Source organism: Eurosta solidaginis, chromosome 3 (assembly GCF_040869045.1).
Source record: "Eurosta solidaginis isolate ZX-2024a chromosome 3, ASM4086904v1, whole genome shotgun sequence".
NCBI lineage: Eukaryota > Metazoa > Arthropoda > Insecta > Diptera > Tephritidae > Eurosta > Eurosta solidaginis.
This window is the reverse complement of record NC_090321.1, coordinates 19,364,942-19,376,978: the sequence shown is the minus strand read 5'-3', so window position 1 is coordinate 19,376,978 and position 12,037 is coordinate 19,364,942. Positions and strand designations below refer to the sequence as shown.

General features: G+C 34.7%; 1 protein-coding gene across 17 annotated transcripts in view; it reads left to right on the top strand.

The window, feature by feature from the left end:
- Kank (kank) overlaps positions 1–12,037 on the top strand; it is a 159,716-nt gene that overhangs the window by 98,610 nt on the left and 49,069 nt on the right. For all 17 annotated transcript variants that reach the window (XM_067771170.1, XM_067771168.1, XM_067771169.1 and 14 more), the window contains one exon: positions 3,176–3,222. In XM_067771170.1, the coding sequence (XP_067627271.1) occupies positions 3,176–3,222 (47 nt within the window). The remainder of the gene's footprint in view (positions 1–3,175; positions 3,223–12,037) is intronic.

Here is a 12,037-nt window from a genome sequence, read left to right as displayed (position 1 = left end):
TTTTCAATTAGAAGAAAATTTTTCTAAGCGGGTCGCCCCTCGGCAGTGTTTCGCAAATGCTCCGGGTGTATTTCTGCCATGAAAAGCTCTCAGTGAAAACTCATCTGCCTTGCAGATGCCGTTCGGAGTCGGCATAAAACATGTAGGTCCCGTCCGGCCAATTTGTAGGGAAAATCAAGAGGGGCACGACGCAAATTGGAAGAGAAGCTCTGCCTTAGATCTCTTCGGTGGTTATCGCGCCTTACATTTATTTTTTATTTATTGCTTGAGTCTAAGAAAAATTTAAGCAAACATGAAAATTAAAACATTATGCGCATGACCGTTTGTTTGCAAAATACATATCTTTTCGCAAATGCGCAAATAAACAATAGTCTTACCCGATGTTGCTACTCTGCTTGTTCAGCGACAACTAAATACGAATAAAGACGAAAGAGAATAAAAATACGTGTGAAGTGGCGCCAATAGTTATTCAACTAAATGGGGACCGCTGATCTAGACTTTTAAAAGCGACGGCACTATTTTTTATAACAGTGAGTTGTGAAATCTCCCCACAAAGGAAAGAAACGAAATGTTGAACAAACAACTTCTGTTAAATACTTAGACAACTGTACATCTTACAAAATATCTAACTGAAGAGGGTCCGCTTCCTAGGGGCACAAGGAGTTATCTCCGAAAGCACTCAGAAGAAATCCGACGCATAAGAACTCAGCCGTTTGATCCTGATGCACATAAACCGCCCCTTAGCTTCTTCTATGATGAGGCGGAAAACTACTTTGCCGATAAACTCTCCACGAATCCCGTCCTCGGAGTTCAATACCCGAAACTCCCTGTTAAAAGAAAAAAAAAACAGTTCGTATAAAGCTTATCTTACTTCCCCTAGAAACCAGTTTAACGATGGAGTTCGCTCGAAACCGCAGCACACAATCGGAACAGATGAAACTTATACGCTCTGCAAAAAATGCTACTTCTCCAGAGTATTTCACTGTCATTTCAGTTGTAAATGAAACAAAGCTGGCGAATGTCTTGGTTTGCTGATAGATTGCTATGCTGCCCGGTCGGAGAGACCGGGTCCAAAAAAAGCACAATGTGTAGGTTTGATGCACCTTCTTCTAGATCCAATTATTTAATTAACCATTAATCCTAGTACGTCGATGCAGATACACCAGTGGGTAAGGTGGGATGTCCCCTAATCCGCTGTAAGGAACAGGTTAAACTCCCTTGGCGTGACCAATTGGTGCCAGCTGGCAGAGCTAAGAAAAGACTAGCGCACCTTGTTGGACGGCCATAACCGTCTAAACGGTTAAGCGCCAATTAAGTAAGTGAGGTCAATATAAATCCTGTTGTTGTTTGTGGAGCACTTTGAGATCGCCCTTATAACGGGCAGTACAAAACTGCCGTAAGTTTGGTAACTTATATCCGTCATTGCTGGGCACTATCACAATAAGTGGGTCACCGTTCTTTACAACCCTCTTGGCGACAGCTTCTATATCCGTAATAGAAAAATATTTGCGTTTCTTCGTCGCTTAAGCCCAGCGTCCTGTTTTTAGCTCTAAAAATTTGTTTTCTTGGACTAATATTAGTAAACTCTCTGTTCTATTCTGGTTGTAATCAGATCACGTTTGTTTTGGTGATGTTACAGCTGTCCGTCGTAAGCCAATTTAGAATGGCGACCTTTTGTATCTGTTATGTAAATTGTTTTTATAACGTAAGTGGACGCAGACCTCACGTTAGATTACAAGATTCTGCAACAAGGCCTCTGCATTCCTAGTACCTCTGCTAGAAAGATAGCCGCTGCTCCCCGAGGCCTTCTGGGAGTCTCCTTATCGCTCCAGCAACAGAAACAACACTGGAAACAGCGATTGAAATGATTCAATTTCTAGCTAAGAGTAGCAAATTTCAGCTATATGACTTTGACAAATATTTTCACATCGTCACTTGTACAATTTATATTCCACAATCTTGAGTACAAGTCGATGCTGACTTTGTATTCAAGGTCTGTAAAGATATAATATAATAATAGATATAAAATAATACTAGTTTATTAATAGCTTGAGGCCTATCAACATGATATTATTCTTGCTTAAATTCATGGGGAGACTGGCTGAGCTGCGCTTTCGTAACAAGGCATTGCTTCTATAGCCCTCATCTCCGCAATAATATCATTAACAGATGGAGAAACCTTGTAAAGAGGTTTTCTAGAAACTGCTTAGTCGTATTTTCGGGCCTTGTCTTGCAAACTCAATACAAGCTACCTCAGGACAGAGTCAATAAGGACTGCTACACCCCAGTGGAGAAGTGTGAGCCTTAGCTCATCTTCCGATTTAAATTAGTTTTATTTGACTCACCTTGTATATATGTATGTTGATATGCTTTCCAAAAAAGCCTAAAGATCCCTGTGATTTTCTGCATGGAAAGTCTCTTTAATACATACATAACTTCACTTCACTTTTCATGACACTTTCGACAGTCATAAATCAGCACGTCTATAAATTATGTTATTTTCCAAAATCTTATTTCCATCATCAGCATGTTGCTTCAAATCGAAAACTATTCATAAAGCTACTGTCAGCAAAAGTGCAGCAGCCAAAGAAGCATTCTGGGCGCCTGTTATGCTTAATTTAAAGGCAGCCAATGTTCAACATTAAATGTGTGCAACAAAAACATACACACACACACACACACACACACTTTTTGAAGATGCAACAACGCTAATTTGAATGAGCAAACTAGCTCCATGACAGCAACAGCCCACCTCTTCAGACGGATGAGAATCCAAAATAATGGCCTTTTATGTAGATATATCTACTCATCTCAAGTGTTCGTTTGTTTGTGTGTTTTTTGTTTATTTGGCTGCTTATGTTGCAATTTCACATTTCTTTGCCACATCCAATGCAATTAATTATGAAAATCTGTTGCATTTGTTGATGATGCATTTTGTTGCTGTTGAATGATGCATGAAATGTTGCGCGCCAATTCAGAAAGTACTCCAATCTCATTTCTGTTTGGATTATGTTGCCTTTGCTGTTTCTTGTTTTTCATAGTTAGGAGTATGGAAATTAAAGTGTTTGTCCTAGAGTATGACTTGTTTTTTTTTCTTACCATTTATTTGATTTCATTTTCATATTTTTTGCTTGTAAAATATTAATTGGATTTGTATAATTTTGTATCGTTACAGGTCGGTGGTGATGCGTAATGCACCGCGTCTCTTTGGCGAAGAAAATGGTGAGTAATTGTTATACTAAAGACATGTGGCAAGCATATGTTTTAATTATAATTTAACACTTATCGGCTGGCAAAAATAAGCTGGAAGAATTTATCTTTAAGCTGATCTTTCTCTAGGTATGCCCTATGTCAGAAAACTCTTTGTGGAGCTAGACAGGCTTCAGTAAGGAGAATAAATAAATACAAGGCGCGATAACCCCCGCAAATATTTAAGGCCAAGCTTCTTTTCTAATTTGCATCTTGCTTTTTTTCCTACAAATTGGCAGTACGGGACCTATATGTTGACGCCGATTGCGAACGTCATCTGCAAGGTAGATGAGTTTTCACTGAGAAGCTTTTCATGGCAGAAATACACACGGAGTGTTTATCAAATTAATGCCTTGTGGAGACTCCGCTTAGAAAAACATTTTTCTAATTACTTTGCCTGGAATTGAAGCCAGGATTTTCGGTGTGGTGGGCGGAGCACGCTACCACCACACACGGCGGTCACCAATGGGCGCTATTTTATCGAAAATTTTTTGATGACAAAATGATAACCTTTCGATAACAAATCGATAGCTTTTCGATTATAAATCGATACTTTTTTGACTTCTAGTCGATAACTTTTCGAAAGTAAAAAGATAAATTTTTGATAACATATCGATAAATTTTTTGAGCAAACGATTAATTTAAAAAAATTAATAACACACTGTTAATAAATTTGAAACACTTCGATAAAAATCGATGACTTGATTGGACAATTTTGATAGCAAACCTAGATTTTTTATATAAATAATCGATAACTTTTCGATAATAAATCAATAAATTCTCGATAAAAAACGGAATTAACCTTGTCGATAACACACCTATAACTCATCGATAACAACCCGTTAACTCTTTGATGAAAAAGGCAAATCCGCTGTCCGGTTTCGGGTTTGATATCTAATCTTACCTTTCATCTCTTCTCCTTTCCTTTCTTTTTATTTTCAACCAGCGATAGTTTTATACCTTACACAATTACTCTCCTTGCTCTTGTCTCAACTAAAATACCCTAGGAAAACATCTGGGGCTAGTCCCTCGAACCATAAGTTCCATAATAGAACCTACCCAAGAAAAAGTCTGAATCAGTTGCGCTGTTTGCATCGACTCATATTGTTTTGAGCAGCGCTTTCCATGAACACTATTGTCTAGTAGTTACGAAACTGTACTTCTAATAATTCCATAATAACTACTATAATATCAGTGATTTATTACTTATTTTCAACGATGAAGTCAGAAACTATTTGCTTTACCCGAATAAATGTGTACATAAAAAGAACTTCACTAAGCATTTGTAATCTAAAAATTTGCTAAATCTAAGCACGTTTTATGCGGATCACTCACTGATCAATCATTTTTTAAGCGTTCATTGAAGTGTAATGTCAGCTTTTCAGAGAGATCACTTTGTAATAGAATTTTTTCTCATAAATTGTATTTATCAAAAGCGCATTTACGTGTTTTGTAAGTAGTTGCAATGCTTGTTAATCTCACAGAAAAGTAAATAACAGCATACTTCACAAATGAATCAATGCTTGATCTTGAACTGACCACAGTCAAGGGTCTTCAATCACAAATAGCAATGAGTAAAATCTTTTTTTCAATATCTAATAAATGACGCAAATCGTTATGATTTCAACTGAATTATGAAAAATTAACGATAATTTAATGTTTTAATCTGTAATATTAGTAGATTATGTTAATAATGAATAACGAATAACAGTGGCATGTTGTGTTAATGAAGCACTCACAAGATGTAAATGGCGGGACTTTCAAGATTTTATTTGTATCGTAAGTCAAAGTGCTGAATCCGAGTTTGAGCACTGTTGAACTCACACACCACACAAATTTTGAGTAAATAGATAAAAGCTATTACAAAATGCTTAAGGGTCTAATATATTGGTCTGATGACATCTTTAGACCATTTTTTTTATAATTCATGCCGGTATTATTAGATGACTCAATTATTAGTCATGGGCAGCATTATAACTATTTTCGTAAAACTAAATAAAGAAGCTGTCATGTTATAGATTAAACTTAGTTAAGTATAAAATATAATAAAAAGAAGAAAATATGTTAATAGTATTTTAATACACTTAAGTACTTAAATACTTATCTACATAATTTCATAGTTGAAGTAAATCGTATGCATACAGGAGGTATGCATGCTAAATGCATAAAAAAGTACGTAACATTCATATCTTTTGAATTCTAAACATATTTGTCTATACAAAAAGTATGCATGCTGTATTAGTGAAAAAGTTTGAGCAATTCAATGCTACCCGAGAGGTAAAGGTTCTATGCTGGCATAAATTAGGCATGTTGTATCAATGATCGTATGTTTGTAAAAATACACTTTTCTGAATTTCGCCTGCCCGTATTTACCCTGCCAGAAATTTTTATCGCGCAAGTAACTTATTCGATGCGGAAAATCTGAAGAAATGATCGCCGGAGATATCGCCGTTGTTTCGACTATTATCAGCTTTCGGGAAGACTTGTTCCTCCAGAGAGAAACGACATTTAGCAGGTTCATACTGGAGTGAGAAAACCTTTCGGTAGAAGTCTACAGAAACCTAGGAAGCCATTTGTGATGAAAAGAGAGATTCTTCCGCCTCTGTTTGTACCATTTACCACAATTAAGGTTTTATTCGAGTTCAGGAAGTGTAAAGCATTTAATTACAAAAAGTTTTGAAACTTATTGTAATACATTGAAAGAAATGATGCTAGTAAAATCAACAAATCGGTTCTGTTGTTCTTGACTTAACGGAGATTCGGTGAAATTGATCGAATTATGGTTAATTCGACCGAGTTTATTGTAAAGCGAACAAATTAGTATAGTCATTTCAACAGAAGAGAAATTGTCGCTCTTAAGTTAACAAAATTCTGTAAAATTTACAGATTCCTAATCAAACTAACTGATATTTTTGTTAACACAACTGATCTCACTGGTCATTTCAACTATATGTATGCACATATTTACGTATGTCTATAGCGACCGCCGTGGTGTGATGGTAGCGTGCTCCGCCTACCACACTGAAGACCCTACGTTCACACCCCGGGCAAAGCAACATACAAATTTTATAAATAAGGTTTTTCAATTAGGAGAAAATTTTCCTAAGCGGGGTCGCCCCTTGGCACTGTTCGGCAATCACACCGAGTGTATTTCTGCCAAGAAAATATCTCAGTGAAAACTCATCTGGCTTGTAAATGCCGCAACATAGGTACTTTCGTTATACAAAGCTGTCGCAACCACTTTTTTTGTTCATTTGACTACTAAAACGGTCAATTACGAATCAACGCTTTGTGCGCAGTTGATTCAACATCTTGTTGCGATGGATAAAAATTTACAGAAATTTCGGTTGAATTGACCCGTATTTCGGTTGATTTTACCAGTCTTTTTCTTTCAGTGTAAAGAGAAATTCGAAACATAGTTATTTATCGCCTAAATATCTGCTTGGAGGAGAAAATTCTCTTAAAGTTATTTTTTTGTGAAATACGTTTAAATCGCCTTAGTAACTACAAAACTTATCAAATTAGTTACTCCTGTGCGATAGTTGATAAAATATCAGAAAATTGCTGGCAGGGTAGTTTAGGACTCTGTAATATTGTCTTGAATAATTTATTTGTAGTTACGAAATGTATGTACTTGAAACGATTTATTTCCTGAAAAGAACTTCAGAATATGAATAACTGATAAGAGATTGGTCAACTTGGAACATTGAACTTGGAATATATCGAGGATTAATTACTACGACCGCTGACCGTTAGGCTTGGATGCTTTACCGCCATTGAACTGTTGTGAAGACAATTTTCAGGATGATGGCGTTTGACCAAACAGATAAGGATTTTGCGTGTATTAATGGTACATATAATCCAAGTTGATGGCTTCAAGTTGCCCCATCTTTCATCAAATCAATGTTATTGTTATTATATATGTAGAATAAACCACAATTAATCAATGCAGGAATGGTAATTTCGTACGTATGTATGAAAATACGTATGGATGTATACATGTTTTTCTAGTGCTTTTGAATGCATTCGGCATTAATACTACCATATGCACACAGAAGCAGTACAAAGGGTATAATAGAGTGTGCATGCTCTCTGAGAAACTACATGTGTTAAAGAAACATAATTAAAAAAAAACTTTTAAGTTAAACGGTTTTATTGAAAACAATACTTACATGAAGTAAATATAATAATAAAAGCTAGAAAGTAATTAGGTAGGTCCTAGGTGCTAGTCATCACACTCCTTATCAATCTAGGGCGTTGATCAGACAATTAAATAAAAGAGTTTAAGGCATCAAATTTCTATTGATAGTCATATATAAGACCCACTGAACCTTAATCAGGTTATGCTACGCTTCACATTTTTAGAAATTTCACGCGCCCAACGCTTTTATTTAATTATATGATCAATGCCCTAGATTGATGAGGAGTGTGATTATGTATTGTTTTCAATAAAACCGTTTAACTTAAAAATTTTTTTTTTAATTATTTTATTTTCAAGTTTTTAGTCTTTATTTAATCGCTTATTATATCTCATTCTATTTAGTTCATTTGGTGACTCATTATTACCAGGACTCTTTCCTGACAATTTGTTACAATCTAAGTCCTAAATACATAATCCTTCCAAAGACTATACTTAACTGTGCACCACGTATGCTTTTCCCTCTTCCAACTGCAAAATATTTTGATGACACTTCTACCGGACTGTATATATTTGTTCCAAATAATAGCCAAATCGGCCATCATAGGTAGCTTTCTATTCATGTATGTATTATGTGTTCCAAATATGAGCCAAATCGGACCATAAATACGACTTTTTTTTAATATCTCGATCCTTGCGTCACCTAGCCGCGCTTTTTCATAGGTCGCTTTCTATTCTTGTGTGTGAGTTATGTGTACCAAATATGGACCAAATCGGACTACAAATACGATAGTTTTGAATATCTCGACCTTTGCGCCACCTAGCGGCTATTTTATTTCATAGGTCGCTTTCTATACTTGTATGTATTATGTGTTCCAAATATGAGCCAAATCAGACCACAAATACGATTTTTTTTGAATATCTCGATCCTTGCGCCACCTAGCGCCGATTTTTTTTCATATGTCGCTTTCTATTCTTGTATGTATTATGCGTCCCAAATATGAGCCAAATCGGACCACAAATACGATTCTTGTCAATATCTCGATCCTTGCACCACCTACCGGCGATTTTTTTCTTATTATTGCATTGCCATCGGGTTCTGAACTATATTCCAAGCTTGTAGCTTCTCGGGAAGTTACTTAAATTTCAATTACAAAAAAGGTGCTGTCCAGCCTGTCAAGTCAACCTAAATAAAACCGTTTAAGAAACGTGTATATATGTAGCTCCAATTCATGCCTCAAATATCAATGTTTCATGTATGCATTTAAAATAATATTATTTTTGTTATTCAATAATGCGCAGGCGGTATTCACCGAAATATTTGTGTATTCGTAATGGAATTAAAGTAAAGTTATTTTTTTCGTGGTAAAATTTTATGAATGAAGTCACTACAAATTCACGCACTCGCCGATTTTTTTAGTGAGGGAATCAAATAAAAAACTAGTTCTCAGTTTAAAAATAAACTTGTGTTATTTTGAATTTTTAATATCTTACTAAGTTCTTAATCATTAGAAAAAACACTGACTTGTTACTAAAAATTTAATCACTCATACTTGTGTTACATTATACACCCACTGATCATTTGCGAATTTACTATTTTTGGTGGTGATTATACAAATCAAATCAAAATTTGTTGACTTTGTTAATGAACTTTCATTCGAATAATCATGAGTAAATGGTGCGTAGGTGACTTTGTATGGATGGATTTGCATTCGATTTGACGATTAGATTTCGCTTACGTATTCGATTTCAGGTTATGAATGGCACAAATATTAGAACAGGTGTTTAAATCGGATGCAAAATAGTTTTTTTTCTATTTTGTTATTAAAATGAAATAAAATGCAATGAAGATTTAATCAACTCAGAAGGTAGATCAATTAAGGCTTAAAAAAGTGAAAGGAGGTCAATACTTTGATATCAGAAATATTTAGGTATATTAGTAGGACAGGTTGTCAGCGATCAGTGACAAACTTAAGCTATGAGATGGTGGCTCACCCTACGATAAATCAGTTAAGTTATGACCCTAATAGGCACAACCGAAAAATTGTATCAAACTATTAGGTCTTTAAAGTAAAATCCCACAAACCCAATAAATTACTTAGAAAAGAGATTTAAATTTGAAGTGTGTTGTTCTGTTAAAGGCCGTGTACAATGAAAAAACATACTCTCTATTTTGTGCCATTTAAGGGGAAAAGTTTCTGTTAATAGAGCAGTGGTGTGCATTCCATAGGACAACTGTACTCTCATTGCGTATGCCAAAGAGCAATCCCTTTAAATTTTAGGAGACCCATGTCGTAGAGCGACAATAGTTTAACATGTTCGTTAGAAGTTTTATATTAAGAAAACATTGTCTTCTATCGTTTCGCCTTGGATAGCTTTCTACTTTTTGTTGCGATGCAAACCACTATGAAATTTCCAGAAGACTCTGGGCTAAAAGTTTATTCTCAACATATGACAGTCGTGTCATCTATCTGAAGCTCATAATATAATGCGCATCAAACGTTGATTGGCAGACATAATGACATCATCTAACATTCCACCTTGAATGCATGATACAGCTGAAAATATTCATCCCTAGAACTACACTGAGTGCCTCGTTTTCTCCTTAGGTTTACAATAAACGTTTGAATAGTTGTTGTTGTTGAAGCGATAAAGACACTATATTGTCCTTTGCCAGAGGTAGGGTAAGCTCCGGTAACGAGCATCATTAAGGTACAAGAAGCACCATATTGGGAACGGATTAGTATGACCACATTGAGCCTTCTAGGTTCATGTCATTAGTAATTTATGGAGATGCCATAACGAAATTTACTCATTAAGCATGTTAACTTATTCATTCCGGATGCTCGGAACAATCGTCTCCATTTAAGATTTGGGGAGAATCGGTTTATATTTGAAATATTATGCATATACTTATTTAATATATTCGGCCTCGTGAGTTAGTATCAAACAAACTTGTTCCGAATATTCTAAATTAACGGTTTAGCGGGAATTACAGAACTAAAAGGTGAATACTCCTGTGTTGCAGGAACGCACAGAAGTTTAACTCTTCTGTCAAAGTCAAAGCCGGAATATAACGTTCTAAGACAATAAGCCATTCTCTTTTAAATTTTTTGTCAGTTCATTGCGGCTGCTGAGTAAAGTTTCGCCGCATGTCGGCTGCCTGTACAAAATCGTCCTATCTCAAAATATTATTCAAAAACTTCCCATTTCAGGATTTGTTACAAAAACGCCCTATATTATATATGACCCGGTCTATGAAAAGGTGGCTTATGACTCAAAAAAGAAATTGCGAGAAAAAGCTGTAAACAGCTGTTTTTTTTTTAGTCATAAGCCACCTTTTCATAGACCGGGTCACATATATTAGATTGATGAACGCCTTTTCTCTATTCACGAAATATTTAGTATAAAATGAATTATTTCCCCCAAAAACCTTTTGGCATTTCCAAATTTATTATCACTACTAATATATATACTTTTCTACTACAATTTTCGCTGAAGGGGATTGATTTATTCCCCGTTGTCAAAGTTCTGTCATCATTGGAGCACGAACCTCTAGTAATTGAATCATGGACCAAGAAAATATTTCAATCGACACCCTTATTTGAATAGATCAATTTTGAAAATTCTTTTGATTCAATATTAAATTTTGAAAATATCAACATGAGCTTCTCGCTCTTCTTGGCACCAATCTTACTGCAAGTATTTTGATATCGCAACCAGTTTCACTCATGATACAGTTATTGCTGTTAACACAGTTAATTATATAATGCTATTAACCTTATTTGTTTATGTGGGCGCTAAAGTAATTACGATTTCAAAATAATTTATTTATTGCTTACCTTAAATGGCAAACGTTACAACTCATCATCAATTTGAGTTTTTTTTCAAGAATTAAAAAAATATATGGGGTATTCCATCCCATTTCGACCAATTTTGAACCCGACCCCTTTAGAATTGGCTGAAAGTTTTTCTTCTTTTTCTAGCTTAAGAAAGACGTTTTTCAGAATTTTTTCAAATTTTTTCATCCAACTCAAAAAAAGTTATGAATTTAAAAAAAAACGGTGTTTTTTTCAAAATGCTATAACTTTTTCAAAAATTGATCGTTTGGGATCTTTTTTTTTTAAATTTGTTTTTAAATATTTTTTTCGGAAAAAATACAAACAAAATTTTAAAGTTTAGTTTTTCGGGATTTTTCGAATTTCGCCATGTTTTGTCTCATAAAAAACTTCAATCAATCCTGCAATCATCCCCACTAATCCCGGAGTGGACCGATCATTTTTTTTTTTTTAATTGAAAAAAGAAACTTTAAAAAATTGTTTGTATCTTTTCCGAAAAGTACATTTAAAAACAAATTTAAAAAAAAAAAAGATCCCAAACGGTCACTTATTGAAAAAGTTATAGCATTTTGAAAACAAAAACGGTGTCCAAAAAAACGGTGTTTTTTTTTCAAAATGCTATAACTTTTTCAAAAATTGACCGTTTGGGATCTTTTTTGTTAAATTTGTTTTTAAATGTACTTTTCGGAAAAAATTCAAAAAAATTTTTAAAGTTTTTTTTTCAATTAAATTAAAAAAAAAAATTATCGGCCCACTTCGGGATTAGTGGGGATGATTGCAGAATTGATTGAAGTTTTTTATGAGAAAAAAA